The sequence below is a fragment of the Vidua chalybeata genome, chromosome 17, assembly GCF_026979565.1.
Source record: "Vidua chalybeata isolate OUT-0048 chromosome 17, bVidCha1 merged haplotype, whole genome shotgun sequence".
Lineage (NCBI taxonomy): Eukaryota > Metazoa > Chordata > Aves > Passeriformes > Viduidae > Vidua > Vidua chalybeata.
In genome coordinates this window covers 8,914,652-8,931,376 of record NC_071546.1, presented here as the reverse complement: position 1 = coordinate 8,931,376, position 16,725 = coordinate 8,914,652, and the positions used below count along the sequence as shown (strand labels likewise).

At 48.4% G+C, this 16,725-nt stretch overlaps 1 protein-coding gene across 6 annotated transcripts in view; it reads right to left on the bottom strand.

Moving 5' to 3' along the window:
- Positions 1–16,725, bottom strand: part of KCNQ2 (potassium voltage-gated channel subfamily Q member 2) — a 63,344-nt gene that overhangs the window by 35,010 nt on the left and 11,609 nt on the right. For all 6 annotated transcript variants that reach the window (XM_053958515.1, XM_053958517.1, XM_053958516.1 and 3 more), the window contains exons 2-6: positions 5,914–6,004; positions 4,911–5,037; positions 3,624–3,799; positions 2,624–2,749; positions 347–457 (exon numbers count right to left, since the gene is read on the bottom strand). In XM_053958515.1, the coding sequence (XP_053814490.1) occupies positions 347–457; positions 2,624–2,749; positions 3,624–3,799; positions 4,911–5,037; positions 5,914–6,004 (631 nt within the window). The remainder of the gene's footprint in view (positions 1–346; positions 458–2,623; positions 2,750–3,623; positions 3,800–4,910; positions 5,038–5,913; positions 6,005–16,725) is intronic.

The window sequence follows — 16,725 nt, the reverse complement described above, 5'->3', positions numbered from 1 at the left end:
TGTCTCACCACTCTCACAGGAAAGTATTTCTTCCTAATAGCCAATCTAAATCTACCCTCTTTCATTTTAAAGCCATTAATTACCCCAAGGAACAATCTTCTAGGGAAAAAAATGTTTTTTATTGCTTCCATAAATATTTGTGCAGAGCCAAATCTAGAGTTCCCATCCCATTTGCTCATGTACACAATTCCCAAGTTGTGGATATTCAAACAGGCTTTCCATTTTTCTCCCTCACTTTCTGACTCAAAAGCCACAGAGCATTACAGTCAGGAGGTCTCTGAGTGCATCACACTGTAGCTGTCCAGGGGCTGGGGACAAGGCTCAGGTGAGCTCAGCACCCACTTACAGCAGGAAGGGCGAAGAAGGAGACACCGATGAGTGTGAAGGTCGCCGCCAGCAGCCGCCCGTTCCAGGTCTGTGGGTACTTGTCCCCGTAGCCAATGGTGGTGAGAGTGATCTGCAGGGAGGAGATCAGTGCCCAGCCCTTGGTCAGACAGCCTTAAAAATGAAACAACGCAGCCCAAACTCCCACAGCAGCCGAGTGGCACACGGAGGAGCCAGGTCACCGCGTGCCCCGAGCTGTGCGAGGCACGGTGCAGCTCAGAGACCTGGGGCAGGGATGGGCAGCTCCAGGGGATGCAGAGACACCCCGACACCCGCCCTGCTCACGCCCTGCTTCACACCAGTTGGGAGCGTTTTGGTGCCTTTTGCTGTCACAGAGAGAGCTGCCATCTGGTGCAGAGGCTGGCAGCAGCTCGGAACCTCCCCCAGGAGGGGTTGTGCCTTCGGCAGGGGAAGCGAAACGGCTCCTCTCCCCCAAACTCCCTCTCGGCAGCTCAGGAAAGCTCTTTGCATGCACAAAGATCTGCTGCTGTTTATTGCCAACCTTCCCAGCAGTGCCCATCAGCTGCTCTCCACTCCCCTATTTAACAGCAGCCTGTTAGGCTGAGAGGATGAATTAGGGCTCCTTCACACCGCCTCATTTAGGGATGGGTTTTGTGTTATTGCAATGCACCAGGAGAGAGCTGGCAAGCTGCTGTCTGCATTTTGAGAAATTTGTTGGAGACAGAGTCCCCTGAATTCCAAACTGCAGGAGAAGACACTTTTTCCCACTTCAGTCCACAGACATCATTAATGGAAAATGCTGGCTATTCCCCCAAGGCTTCCAAGAGGATTTGGAAAGCCCGGGACTGGCAGGACAAGGCAGAGAGGGATGGTCTGACTAGAAACATTTTTGAAACTTCTGATCCCAAAGGCTGTCCCTGTCACACAGCCTCCATGGACAGCACTGGCCCCAGGGATGGGAGCTGACACCATGCTGATGTGGCATTGGAAACATGCATTCCATTTAGAATAAAAAAATCACTTTTACACAAATGGAAGTAGGATCCCAAAGCGCCTTTTAATTGGGTCCATTAAAAACCTTATCAATTAGATGCTATTTTGACCAAGTGGTTAAAAAATGCATCAACGTGGCTAATCCTTACTGAAACTCAGAGTCAGAGCAAGGCCTCTCTCCATAATCACTGCAAAGCTGGTTTACAATATTTTTGTAATTTCTATAGACAACAACAAGAGTTGGATACACTAAGATCAACCAAGGGATGAGCTTCTGAACCTGAAATTTGGTTTGTCCCATGTCTCAACATCTGCCCATATGGGATCCATGAGCTGGACTCTGACAAAAACTGTTTATTTGAAAGAAGCTCAGATTTTTTTTGTCTGAACTTCTCAGCAGCAAAACAGTCTCAGAAGCAGAAGGGATAAATCTGCCCATGGTTCTCCCCAGACTGAGCTCTAATCTGGGCTGTCACTTTCCCCTCGTTGTTTATTTTCTCGTTACGTCAAATTTCATTTTGTTTCTTTGTTTTTATTTTTCTGTCCTTACTAAGGGGCTTGAAAAGCAATTTACTGTCTCTTTCCCTTTGTTGGAATGGAGGAGCTGCTTGATCAGCTGATTCCTCCTCAAGCCTGTTATTGGAATTTGATCAGGTCAGGGATTTTCTTTACATGCTTTGTAATCAGGGCCAAACTAGTGATGGAGCAGAAGAACAATAACGCAAGAAGATTAGAATGTCATTAATTCTCTCTTTGTTAATGGGGTAATCCCATCATTCACATGCACACACACACGCACAGCAAACCACAAGTACTGCCCTTTCAGCAGAAATGTGACAGGGAGTGCTCACCCCACCGGAGCCTTCCTGCTACTTAGGCCCTATTAATTTTATGAAATTTATTCCAGCGTATTCAACAGCGCCTTCCCCAAGTGCAATTTAAATAATTAAAGGGCAGCAATACTTGTCAAAACAATGATCAAAGCACCCAGTGGTGCAGGATCTCTCTCTGACCTGCCTCTGTCACGACAGAGCTCAATCCCACGACTGGGAGCACACCAGTTCTTGGTTCCCCTGCAGCTCCAGCCAATTTGGAAATATGATCCGCTAACAATTTCTATGAGGGTTATGTAAGAAAAAGAGCTAAATGGAACAGCCTGAAGCCATTTAATAAAAATGTTAACTAAGCACTCTCTAAGTCGATACCTCACGTAAGTGATAGAAGATAGAGGGTTAATGGACATTTTATTTTAATAACCAGCAGCTGCTCTATGGAAATTACTTACCAGACCCCACCAGAGTGCATCTGCGTATGTATCAAAGTGCTCATTTTCTCCCTTCTCGGCCAAGTACACCAGGAAAGAGGCCAGGATGAGGCACAGGAAGCCAATATACCAGGCAGTAATCAGCTCCTGTGAGATCATTAAAAGAAAGAAGAGAATAATTGCAGTCCTGGTGCGCGTCTCCAAATGCTGAGTTTCTTGCTTGCTGCTGGATCTGAACTTTCCCTGCACTTGTTTGGGTTTTGGGGCTTTGGCTGGAGATCAGTGATGGCAATTTCTGTGATGGGACTGTGGCTCTGCCAGGCCTGAAAACCAAATCATCCAAACACACACAGCAAATGGAGAAGGGAGTGTTAAGAGCTCAATTATTTCAAGAACTGGAACTGAGACTTTAAAAACTCTGATAAATCCCCAGTTCACACAGCAAAGTGGAGTGGAAACTGAAATAGGAACCCCCAGATCTCTGGAGATTCTTCGGTCCAATCCACTAAAGGAGGAGCTGTGAAGTTGGGGTCTGGATGGACTATCCCCCAGTCGCAGGGAAGTTTTAATTGGGAATTCAAAGGAGTGATTATTTTTGGATTAGGTTAGTGCAAGGGTGGACAAAGGAGACACACAAATTTCCTGTGATTTTTACACAGTACTGGAGAAGCTGGCTAAGCTTCTCTGGGGAAAAGAAAGTGAAGGAAGCAGGAGAAATGTTAAAATCATAAATACAGCATCAGGAAGCAAAAAATTAACAACAACCTCTTCCCAAACTGATCCCTTTACAGCAGGGATTGGTTCCATGACTGAAATTTCTCTCTCCCTTCCCTTCTTGACTGGTGGAGCACTCCATCAGACCTTGTGTTTCTGACTGTGTTGCTTTCCTGTATTACCTACGGTGTCCTTCCAATCTCCCCAGGTCTGGAAGAACTTTGGGATGGAGAGCTGAACCAAAGCAGTGTCTGTGGTGGGGAGAACACAAAGAGCAGCTCCACGTCCTTGCCTGGGCCTTGCTCACCTTGCTGTGTGCGTAGACCACAGAGCCCAGGAGCTTCCAGGTGCCGCCGCGCCGGTCCATGCGGATCATGCGCAGGATCTGCAGGAACCTCAAACTCCTGAGTGCCGAGGTGGCAAAGACGTTCCCTTGGGACCCCGCCGCCAGCACGGCGATGGATGCGATCAGCACCATGATGTCTGAGGGAACACAGGGCAGGGAAGGGTGAGGAAGCACTGCCAGATCACCACCAAAGGGAATGGTGTTGCCACTGCCTCGGGCTGTGTGTGATGGGGGTCCCATCTTGTATCCCCTGCTGGAAGGACATAGCACTAATCTGAAAGTGGAGGAAAGCAGCCACTGCACACCTTGTGGGAACATCCTGGTTTCCTTCTCCATGGTCATCATCCCCATAGAAAATGGGTCAAATGCTGCAAATGGATTTTGGTCTGATTCAGTGTTAACATTGCCAAAGACCCCTTCTTTTATCAGCCATAGCTGCCTGTTACACAGAGCAGGGAATTCCCCCATCTACTCTGGGAATGAAAATCCATATGTCCTCCATAGTAATCCTAAAGTGCTTAAGGACAAAGAAAGTCCAAGAAATTGGCCAAGAAAAAAAATCTTGCTCAATACCTATCAAAAATCCCATAAACTTCCCTCTTCTCTGATTTGCTACACAAATTTTATAGGAGTGTTTTTCTGTGGAATAAACTGAAATCTTGCATATGACCATTGCCAGCTCCCAAAGGCAGCCTCCATAGCGAAGGGCATGGCCACTCTGTCCATTTCTAATCCCAGAAAATATCACTGCTGTGCCCAGATGTGCTGTGTCTCTCACAGGAGACTCACTGAGTGCTTTACAAACAATAATTAATTAAGTCTCACAACTCCCTTGTGAGGCAGCTCATCAGCACCAGGGAAGGCAAAGTGAGACACGGAGTCTCAATGACTTGGGAACAATTTGGTGTGGAGGCTGGATGCAGGATTCCAGTTCCTGTGCTCAGCTTCCCCTGGCTAAACCCTGTTTCTGTGGCTGTGGACAGCTGTCAGTGATGCTTGAGGTATGCAGGGCACTGGGATGGCTCCCAGGTCAGCAGAAAACAGGGAGAGCCCTGTGATGAATAACAAAAAGCATGGCCATGGATTAGGACTTCTGCCTTTGCGTTTTTTTTCCCTTTCTCAAGGTGACCATGAAGCAGCTGAAGTTTAACCCCCAAAACACATGCAAGACACTGGAGCAGCATGCAAGCCAGTGCTCGGAATGGCCATCCTGGATTGGGAGATCTCATGCAGGGACTCAACTCTTACCAATGACACAGAAAGGCTTGCGGGCAAATTTCAACCGTCCCCTCCAGCCCCGGTATCGGCAGCAGCAGCCGGCGGCCCAGATCCGCACAAAGTATTCCACCCCAAACACCACGATGGTGACGATTTCCTGCGAGGAGGACAGTGCCATTAGTGAGGAAAAAAGGATGGTGGAGAGCACGCTCCGGAATCCAGGACAAACCCACGACCTCAGAAAAATGCACCTCAGAAAATACATCACTGAGCAGTCTGCACCACTCGACAGAGAGCCCAGGCTTGAGAGATCATCAGATCTCTGCTTCTGTGTCTTCCCTCCTCCTCCCCAGCATGGTGAGAGGTGCTGCACGTTGTAGTCATGAACTGGAGTTTTACACCTCCTCATATTGTGCTTGTTCCCCCATCACAGGACTGATGAACACCTCGTTGTCTCCCTAGCACCAGTCTCCAGGACTCAACTCGGTTAATGCAGAGGGAAGAGCAGAGATGGGAATCACTGAACGGGAATAATCCTAGAGGATGACAAAAGGGGATTTCAGCTTTTTCCTTAGAAAACTGGCTGGTTGCCTGTGTGTGCTGGGAGATCTGGTGCAGGCATGGTGTAGATCCTCCATCCCTTGATGCCATGTGAGCTCTTTCCATCCCTTTCCATCTCTTTCCATCTCTTTCCATCTCCACCTGAATATCCTGTGCCTGCTCCCTTCCCTCTGAGATCTTGTCTCACCTTTCTCATGTGTCAAACTCAGTGAAGCCCTATTTAGTCTGGAGCACCTTTTGATTTGATGTAGGGCAGGAATGGGGAAGAGGAAAACAGACAAAAGGAGAGGACACAGGTGAATCCAGCAACCCCAGATTTTAAAATTTTTTTTTCCCCATTTCTGGCCCACAGGCCCAAGTGGTCCACTTCTCACAAAGGACAGTTTAAATTCTTGCCTCAAGCACCCCCTGTCTCAGGGTTTTTTTGTGGTTTTGACCTTGTGTTAGTACCTCACTGTCAGCCCCCACTTACCAGGATGTAAAGGGCCCCTTCTGAGCTGTTCTGGTACTCATCAATGGTGGAAAAGACAGACAGCACCAGGCAGGAGAACACTAGTAGAAAACTAAGGAACACAAAAAGGGAGAGAGAGAAAAGGTCAGTCTTAATGGCAGTAAATTTTCATACTCATCCATCTAACTCAGAGAGCAATTTTGGATATATTTCTCTCTGAGTATTTACTGCACAGCTGCTATACCACCATGTAGCTAAGTGGAAGAGTTATGTGTGGATGGACCCACTGGACTATCCCCAGTTTGGCCAGTGCCAATCCAGTTCCCCTTCCAGATGGCTGCTCTGATCACTTCTGGCATTTTTTTTTCTCCAAGGAAGCGTCAGCTCCTTCAGCATCCAAAAGCAACCAAACGAGCAGGGACATTTCTAACTGGGATAAGAGGGGAGCAGACTGGCTGAGGAGCAGGAGCACGGCCTCACACCATGGGCTCTACTTATGCATTTACATCCACAAAAACTCACACACAAGTGGTGCTGCAATTCTTGCCAGAGTAGGACATTTTGGGGTGGATTTAATGTTGCTTTCTCAGGCAGGTACTCCACATTAACTCCCCACTGCCTGGAAAGACTGGTGATTTTTTGGGTTTGCTAGAGCATCTGGGAGGTGGGTGGCTGTCAGTCTGCTCTTCTGTGGCCAGACATGGGACAGAAGAGGGGTTTGATCCAGCCCAAGGGAACGTGATTTTGGTGCTGTTGGCACTGGGAGGGGAGCTGAGCTGGTCTCTGTCCCAGCTCTTCGGGGACAAAAGAAGCCTCATCCTGCCATAAACTGTGGGGATACAGCCTTGATATCAGCTCTCCCAATGTCTAATCTACCACAAAATCAGGGAGATGCTCAAACCCCAGCACTGACATCTCCATCCATGGGCAGCCTCCCAAGAGCAGCCCGGGCAGTGCCATCCCAGCCTGTCACTCACTGCCTGCCCCCATCAAGGCTGCCCAGTGCTGGATGTTCTGCTGCAAATCAAAGGGCACAGAATGAGTGACAGGAGCTCGGCTCTCTTCTGACACTCAGCGCCTGAATCCGCAGCTGCTGAGGTGTCCTGGCATCTGCTCAAGGATGGAGGCTGCCACCCCTGCCTGCTGCTTGCTCCAACAAAAGCAGGGAAATTAATTTACTCGGGATCGATTTACTAATACAATAAAGTAGGCCAGTGCAAGGAGAAACTAAAAGCTGCATTCTTTAAGAGCATTAAATAATTCATCTGTCTGACTTTGTCTCACATTCCTACAACCTGCATTGTGAATATTTATAAGGTTTGGTTCTGCTGGTGGGGGCTGTTGCTTTTTGGTGAATAAAGAAAAGGAGTTTCATACCGCCAGGTCACGCCTGTGGCTTTGCAGTGACCATTAATGTCACAGTAATGAGCAAAAACAGGCAGATTTGCAGTATTTATTCAAACCACGGCTGAAATGTGGTGGTGAGGTAGGGACTGCTGGAAGTAAGGGACCTTCAGAGCCATCTCAGCCAAGGCTGAGCTTTATCAGCCACAAGATGAATCCAGCATCAAGCAGAAAATTGCCTGATTTCTCACTGCAAATTTCTCCTTCTCACACCAGACTTGGTGTGCAGACACTTGAAACAGCCTCAGGAGAGTAAGAAAACCTCACTTGCAATCCCACTCACGATGTCACTCAATGTCTTGTCTAGGTCCCACTTCAATATCTTTTCTCCCCAGGCTGGTCTTTTAAAACCCTTGCCATAAACAATCCCACCACAACCTGCCCTGCAGTCAGATGGGCTCCATCCATCCAGCCCAACATCCTCCAGACTGCTGGGGCCATGCCCTGGGAGCTGGAGAAGGGCCCCACTGCTGCCCACACCATGACAGGGAGAGCAGAATCCCACACTCCAGGAGGGAAGGAGCTGCAACTAGGTTGCTGCACTCCTGGAATGGCCCAGATTTTGCTGCAAACTTCTATGCTGAAGTGAGAAACAAATGAATAATCAATGAGAGAAGAAAGAGGAAAAAAACAAACAAACAAACAAACAAAAACTATAATGGAAAGGGATCAAGGGAAAAGAGAATTCTACATTTTCTGATTAAAGAAGTAGAATGTGAGCTGTATTTATTTTTGTGACCAAACATCACTGTAAAGTGCCTGAGGAAGGGCTGAAAGCAAAATGCCAATATCAGGGCAGGCTTGCACACTGTGTTTGCTCGCCTTGGATGGATCCAGAATCAAGCCAGTATCAATTCATGAGTCCTGGCAGGGACACACGACAAAAAAAAGAGGATTCCTGCATGTTAAGTTGTCACTAGACAGATATTGATGGGACAGGGGGGAAAATAAGGAATAGAAATTGCTTTATCACTTCAAATCCCGATGATGGATTGTGCACGCCGTGGTTATGGGGAAAGCTGGGGCAGCTCCAGGTGCTACTGGAGCAGTTGGACACCTGGGTGCTGCTTCTCCCCCTTCCAGCACATCCCTGCAGCCTCATCCCCAGCCTCCCCGTGCTCCTCAGCTCCCCAGGGCCAGCTCAGAGCTGCTGCAATTTCCACTCTGGGCTCCCCAGGGCTTCCATTGCCAGGGAGACCTGATGCAGATCAGGCTGGCAGGGCCAGCATTAATTACAGCTCTGCCGAGCACAGGAGGCAGCAGGGAATGCACCAGCTTCTCCAGCAGAGCATGGGAGATCCATGGCCAAATCCCACAGGGACAAAAACCTGTCCTGGCTCAGTCCCAGCAGGTAAGGGATCTCCCTGTCCCAGCCAGCAGGTAAGGAGCAGTCCTGCCAGAAAGGGATGCAGGCTCTGGATCAGCACAGGATGAGCTGCACACGCATCCCAGAATAGCTCCACGGTGATGCAGCTCCTCTGCCTGACCGTGTGGCCCACCAACCTCTGGGGGGCTGGAAAAGGAGACTCAAGAGAATGGCACCTTTCTGCAAGGAAACTGCACTTGGGGGGTTCAGGTCTGTCTGGCTCCTGGGAGGCTTTGAGGGATCTGCAGATCCCCTTTGGACAGAGGAGTGGAAGAGGGAAGCTGAGAGGTACGTGCACATCAGGGCATGTATCCTCTGAGCTGTCACAGAGGGAGGGCAGTGGGGAACAGGAAGCTGGACTCTGCTTTAATTCCACCTAATCTACCCAGACAGATCAGGAAAGGGCTTCAGACCATAATGGATAGCTAAGGAAAGGGAAACAAGCCAATAAATAGTGTAGCAGTTGGGATTAATCTAATTTTTAAAGCTACATATCTAATGAAAGTAAATTACGTCTGCAGCCTGACTCTGGGAAATGTTAGTTTGCAATAAGGAACATTAATTAGGTCCCATCTAATGATTTTTACATTGAAGATGCCAGTTCTGCTTGGAACATTGGAGAAGACAATATCCTCCTCCTGAGCAGACAGGTCCTGCCCGATGCGTGGCTGGAGTCAGCAGCCAGCATCCCCAAAACTCCAGGCAAGATTCAGGGTTGTTTGGGACCACTGTCTCCTCTCCAGAGTGACAGGAAGGAGAAATCTGTCTCCAACCTGTTGGAGAAGGACACCTCATTGCATTTTCTCATTCACCTCTCATTCCTGCAGGCCCCCTGCTGCTCTGACATCCCTCACACATGTTGCTGAGACCTTTAAGCTCAGCCAAGACTCAGCTGTGCAAATCTGACTGCTGCTAATACCAGTAAATCCAAAGACTTCCAAAGTCTGACTTTACATCCAAAGGTTATGTTGACTTAAAACACCCGTGCAAGCTTCTTATTACAATTTTTAAATCCCAGCACAGAATCTGCATATCCAGATTTCATATCCACTGTGCTTCAGGTTAGCAACAGAAAAAGGAATCACTGAACCCCCTCTTTGAAATAAAAATATTTAAAATGCATGAAACACAAAAAATTGTCCTCTTTTCTTTTTTTTTCCCTTCCTCAGTGAAAGCACATGATGGAATCATCATAAAGCTTCTCAGGTTAATCATCTAATTTGCCTTCCAAAAGAAACCCCCTTGGAATCTACATGCCCATTTACATAAGAATTTTAAAAGGCCTCTAAATTTATTCCTGAAATACTCATATTCAAATAACATTCACTGACATTCAGAAATGTTGGGGTTCCTCTGATGGAGCACCACTAATTAGCAACTGGATGGATACAACACAAGGAGGTGACAGAAGCTTGTAATGAGCCACTGTGCTTGTTGGCCACTTTGATGGCTTTCCCTGGAATTGGGAAAGGCTGGTAATGATCTGTTTAATTAGAAGGGGCAAAGCTGGAAAGGAAGGAGTATTTCACAACAGGCATTCAAGAGCTGCACAATGAAAAGCAACTTAAAACATTTAAAACACTTGAAAATTACTTTGGGGGTGTAAACAAGGCATTGGTAATTGTGCTAAAATAAAACTGATCCTTATGTGCAATCCAGCTGCAATCCCAGCAAATCCATTTGCTGTGGGCTCTGTAAAACCCTGCAGTTCAAGTACCTAAAACTTTGATGTAAATCAAAGGCCAGGAACATATAGAAATGACAATAACTGAAGGTGAAAGAGCAACCACAGCAAAGAGGAACAGAGATTGGCAAATGCCTCTTAGTGCTCAGAGAGCCTCAAAATCAGAATGGGAGTATTTGCAGCTCAATTGAAACCTCCATTGAATCAGAAGCAAAATGCTGAGAAAGCCATGACTTTTCCAGGGATAAAAACTTTGTCATATGGCAGCTACCCTTAGCCAGGAGCATCCATCATCTTTATTCATGTAAGCAATCCTGCTGTGACTTGCAACCTGGCTGCTCACTTCCAAGGCTGAATTGAAGCCTAAATACCTCACTCCGGGTTCCCACATCACTTGGTCTCAGCCAAAATCATCTCCCAAGGCAAATTCTGTCTGCCTGTTGGTGCTGTGCCTTAATAAATGCTCTCCCTCCCAAAAATAACTCCTGATGGCCTCTCAATCCCCTCAGGTTTGGCCATGCTCACCCCCATCCTCTCTCCTGAGATTTTGCTCCTTGGATGAGCCTGGAGGATCCCTGAGCATCCGTGTGGGTAGGAAACGATGTTTGTGATGAACACAGTGGCTGGCCCCAAGACAGGGATTGTCATGGTTTATAAACTTCAATAAATCATTATCAAAGGCCTGTCTGGGACAACATTTACACCTCCTGTGCATTCTCAGTGCACTCAGGTGATGCCTGAGCAGCCTTAATAAGAACCCCCTTGCTTGTACAAAGCCATAAAGAGCACTGAAAACTGTGGTGTGAACTGTGGAATGGTTTGGGTTGAAAAGGACCTTAAAGATCACCTAATTCCAAGCCACTGCCTTGGGGCTGACACCTTCCACTGGAGCAGGTGGTCTAAAAGGAGCACTGGAGCATCTCCATAGGAGCAAAGCAGTGTTCAGGGGAGGCTGTGGTGTGCACAGCGAGGCTTTAGATGGTGTGCTGGGAAGTGAGACTTCACCAGGCTACAGAGAAACAGCTCCCAGAGATCCGTGTTAAAGGGCTGGCCCTGGGATGGGAAGGAAAATCACAGAATGATTTAGGTTGAAAAAACCCTCCAGGATCTTTGAGTCAAACCCTTCCCTAGCACTGCCAAGGCCCCCACTAAACCATGTCTCCAAGTGCCACATCCACACATCTGTGGAATCCCCCTGTAAGAGCATGACAAAGTGGCACAACCAAGTCAGAAGAAAACCTCTTGCCCTGCCTCCCTTCTATTTAGGAAACACATTTCTCAGAAATAAAAGCAGGATTTAGGAAACTTTTTCTTCAACATCCACCACTTCTGAAATCAGCTGCCACTCCAAAAGCTCCTCCAGCCCTTTGCCCTTGCTTGTAACAGGAGTGTCCAAGTCCTGACCCAAACCCATGGACTGCAGGAATTTGAGCTGAAATTGGGTTTCCATGAAATAATTTGTCCCTAGTCCAGCAAAGGATTGTGTATCCTCACACTTAGGAGCAAGACTGAGCTTAAGAGCTTTTCTGGATTGAAGCCTCAAAGAACAAAAGCTGTCTGGAAATGCCAGGGAATGGAGATCAAGATCGGAACACTTACAGTGGGAAAAGGAGTTAAATGTAAGGAATTGCTTGGATTTTTTACAGGCTGGCTCTAATCATTTAACTCAGGCTGAATAAAAGCCTTATTAATAATAATGACTGCATGCAAAGTTCTAGCTCCAATGTTCTGCTTTGTCCTCAGCCAGAATGAATCACTTGGAAATGCTTGTCTGCGTATTCTCCTCACCCTGCACACGCAGCCTCAGAAGAGCCAGATGTCTGGAGGAAAACCCAAAGTATTAATCAAGCCTGTGCACCTGCCAGAAGAGTCTGTTCCTGCTGGGATCCAGCTCTGCTGGGCTGAGGCTTTCTTTCAAAAAATTTGGTGGGGAGAAATACATTCATGCAGCTGCAGAAATGGTTCATGGGAGAGAATCCTAAAGCCCACGGTGCAATTACAGTGCATTGGGAGGTAAATTAAGAGTATAAAATATTGGACATTTAAGCAATTCTTAAAATGTCTGTGCAGGCATTTATTCAGATCATGTTCATTGATTTTAATGTGAGGGAAAGTTGCTGTCTCATGCAATACCCACATTATTCAGATTGAAATCTGAGCACTGTCTCTCTTTCATCCCACAGGGTATTCCCCCAAAAGAGCCTCTGCTTCCTCCCCACCCTGGAGAAATCATTGCTAGTGAACACAGAAATACAAACCTTCCTGATCCAGCCTTTATCCCTATTTGAAGATCAAGTTATTTCTGTTTCTTAAGCCTTGCTTTTCCGCAACACCTCAAGAAAAATAAATTTCAGAAGCCAAGGAAATGCTGCATGGTTGGAGCATGCAGGAATTAAAATTCCTCTTGCTGAGGTCAAACTCCTCTGACTGACCTGGGCAAATCACTCGATCTGAGGTGAGCTCTAGAACTGGGTTAAAAGAAAGCTGTCCCTATAAAATGTAATGCTGCATCTCATCTAAACATTCCTCCAGGGAACGTGATTTACAAAAATAGGCTCTGGTCTAATTGCAGATAGGACGATTGTCTCCAATCGAGCTGGTTCCTGCAGCAGACAGGAATAGTAGCCACTTTTTCAAAGGTCTGTCCCAGAAGCAGCGATTCAGCTGGAGACCGAGGTTTTCCTGCCCACAAAGGACGAGCTCCATCCCCCTGAGATCCTGCAGGTTCCCTTCTCCGCCTCTGACTTTGCACTAGTTCTACAGCACCACAAATTTCAGCACCTCAAAACCAAAAATCCTTGCTTCAGCATCCTTAGGGAGCTGCTGCCACAGGGGCTCAGCAGCTCTCAGGAGCCACCTGAACTGTCCAGACCCACAGAAGGCAACTAAATAGCTCAAAATCCTTGTGCTGCCTTTAAAAACCTCAGTTTCCCCGTGGGTGAGGCCCTTGGCTTGTGCTGTAAAAGCAGGACCCCAGAACTGTTGCTCTTGGGCTCCCTCCCAGCTAAAAGTAAAGGAGAACTGGCAATTTTGAAGGCACTCAGATGCCCCAGTCACTTCCCAGGGCTCACCCCCAGCTTCATTCCTTGATAATTAGAAGACAAGGATGTGGTTTCTGAGAACCAGAGGCTAATGGATAACACCAAAGTGTGAAATGCAGGGATTACCAAAGCCTTGCTAATTTCATTTGTTCATTTGTTTGTTTATTTAACAGAGTCTTGGGGAAAATAAGGAAATATTTGCAAACTGCCCATATAAAATCTAAGAGTTTGGTAATTCAATATCTGTTTAATTTTACCTCTCTTGTCCCAGGTAATGAGCAGGAGCTCACAGCCAACGTGCAAAATAATTGTTTTACAGCCTTTTGATTTCAGTCCACAAAAGACTATGACCCCCAAACTGGGTAAAAAAAATGTAACCTGAGAAATAACAGGAATGCCTCAATAATTGGGATTGATGTTCCCTCTCACCCACTCCAGCACAAATCAGGAATAATCCCCTGAAAGCCAAGGGGGCTGCACTGCCACAGGAGAGGCTCCAGCTCAGCTGAGTCCAAACCCTGCGATGCCTGAGAGACACCTGAGTTTGGCAAAGAGAATGCAGGATTAGGTCCAACAAACAGAAATGAAGGGCCTGTGGTAGTTTTGGAGCTCTGCATGCCTTCCCCACGTTGGTAGGATATCATGGTCCTCCACAGCAGAGGTGGCAGAACACGGCCCTGATGTTTCCACGCCTGTGAAGCTGCTCCTGTCAGCATGGGAACATTTTTTTCCAGGAGCAGCATCTGGGCCATGCAGACAGGCAGCCCAGAAGAGCTGCCCAGGGTGAAGGGACACAAAACAGACTTGGATCTTTGGAGAGCTCAGCATTTAGAAGACAGTGCTCTTTAGCCCTAAAAAATTGCTGAACCAGCCCAGTTATGCCGCAGGGAGAGGAGAACATCACACCAGCTGCCAGTCAATCCCTGCTTAACTTCACCACTAACAGAACTATTTTGAGTCTCCCAAAACTGCAACTCTGAATTCAAAAGTCCTTTTCCACCTTTTCCTCTCCATCAGCAAAGTTTCCCTGAGCAGCATGCAGATTTGTGCTCCCCAGGAGCGATGGGGACATCATCCTGCCACCACCCACATGGGCACCTCCTTGGCTCAGAGCAGCTCATGACACCTGCACAGACAGTGCCAGGTCTGCCAGGGCACAGCCTCTCTTTGCACCTGATACATTAAACCCAGCACTAAAGGACAATTCATCACTTCTGTCACCTCTCACTTCTTCTTCCCTGGCATAACCCAGATTCTGCAGGTGCATGGCCAGGTGTGGATGGGAGCAGGAGAGCACAGCTCACACATCGAGAGCCTTTTGCAGAGGGAGAGGCTGCCCAGAGAGCTGAACCCTGCAGAAAGCGGAGGGAAGCCATGGCCCTGCCACAGGAAATTAAGGCAACCTCAGTTAATGAGGGAGCCTCGTTTGAACTGGGCAGCTCTGGGCAGCTCTGGGCCCTGCTGCAAGCAGGGTTGAGAGCTGGGGTTGGGAGCCAGCACGTTCAGGTCAGGGCCTTTGTGCTCACCTGGATACTTGCAAAAAAGGTGACATTACCTCACCCAAAACACCCCCAAAACCTCCATCAGTGGAAGAAGGGAAGAATGATGTGTGTCCCTCCAAGCTGTCCCTGCAATGCAACAGTTCACAGGCCAGCACAAATTCTTCACTTCAGTTAAGGCTACATTACCCAGCCAGTTCCCAAACCCCATGCCTGTCCCTCATAGCTGCTCGTTGCTATGAACCACCCAGACATGGGCAGATGGGAATCAGGCTCAGACAGCACCAAGCAGGTGGTGACCAAACCTCTGTGGATTTCCTGACAATGGATGAGCCTCACACGATTTCTGTGTCTGGCTGCCTCCCTGTCTCTACCTAAAATTTGGACCTGTTGGCTGATTTTCATCAAGTTTGCCTCAGTGATGGGCAGCAGTGAGGATAAGAACCTCTTCCCCCATTTTTGCCCCTCAAAGGAAGCTGCCACATGAGCTCCATGGGGCTGGCACACACCAGCCAGCCTGGGAAAGCCACGAGCTCTCAGAAAGCAGCTCCCCCATGTTCCCCCGCACAGCAAATGACAGGTTTGTTCCCTCTCCTTATTTCCCTGTGCCAGTAAACACAACAATAAATAGCAAGCTGCAGGAGGCAGATGATTGTGTGGTGAAAGGTGGAAAACATCTAAAAATGATTTAAAGCAGAGAGGAGAATAGGAAGAGAAGTCTGTGGATTATAATCTCTGAGGAGGAGGAGCTGCTTGGCTGGGGAAAAGCAACAGAGGCAAGGAAGGTTTTTCCTTCCCACCCTCCAGCTCCTCGCTCTGCGTGATGCTCAGGTCTTCTGTGCAGGTCCCTCTTTGCAAAGGTCCCCAGACTCAGCCCTGGCACGGGACCCCAGCAGCCCCAGCCCTGGGACAGGAGCAGGGGCAGCACTGCAGGGGCTGGATCCTTTAAAGACTCCTAAGGAACAGGGATGCATGGCATGGACACAGTAAAGCTGAAGTGAGATTATCTAGCTGCCATTTCAACACGCTGGTAAATCAAAGTCGATGGAAGCCATATGCTCTGCTGGGAAGCATCCATCTCGTTGCCAGGGAAACATCCTTCCCATTTAAAATGGCAGGCAAAGGCTTGCAAAAACCTGCTTTTAACCCCCTTTTCTCAGGCGTGATCCAAGTCCCCCAGCAGCTCCCCCAGCCCTGCAGCATCACTGTACTGCTGCCTGCGAGAGCTGCTGCAGCTTAGCCTGGGAACAGGAGAAGGAGATGGTGCTTCTCCCCTGGGCTCCAGAGGAAATCGGAGCCAGCCTGGCAGCAGCGAGATCCCACATCAAATTCCCAGCTTACTCCCAAGGCAGCTTCCACAGCTCATTCTCTGGAAAAACAGGGAATCACCCGCCTGGGTCACATCCAGCAGCTCCACTCGGGGATGCTGCAGGTGCCTGGTACAGGCACACACAGATGTGCCCAGCTGTGGGGCAAGACCCTGCTCCATCAAGGGAATACCAACAGCAGGACCACGGCTGGGTTTGTGCTGCTCAAACCATCTCCTGCAGAGCTGCAGGTACCATCCCTTCCTTCCAGGCAGCGAGCACGGATCTGACCTTGGGAATTACGGCAATCCGCAGCCAGGACTGCGGGCTCCAGGAGCCACAGGAAACCAGCACTGAGCTCAGCAGCTGGCTGGATCTGCAGCTGGCCCTGGGTCTCCTGCTCTGCATCTGCACCTTCTCCTTGCTCCCTCTAAGCCAGAGGTGCAGTCCTGGGTCTAACACGGACAGGCTGGTTTGCCAGGGCCACTCTCAGCTGCAGGAGGAGGTGATGGGGATGTGGGAACAGCACTTC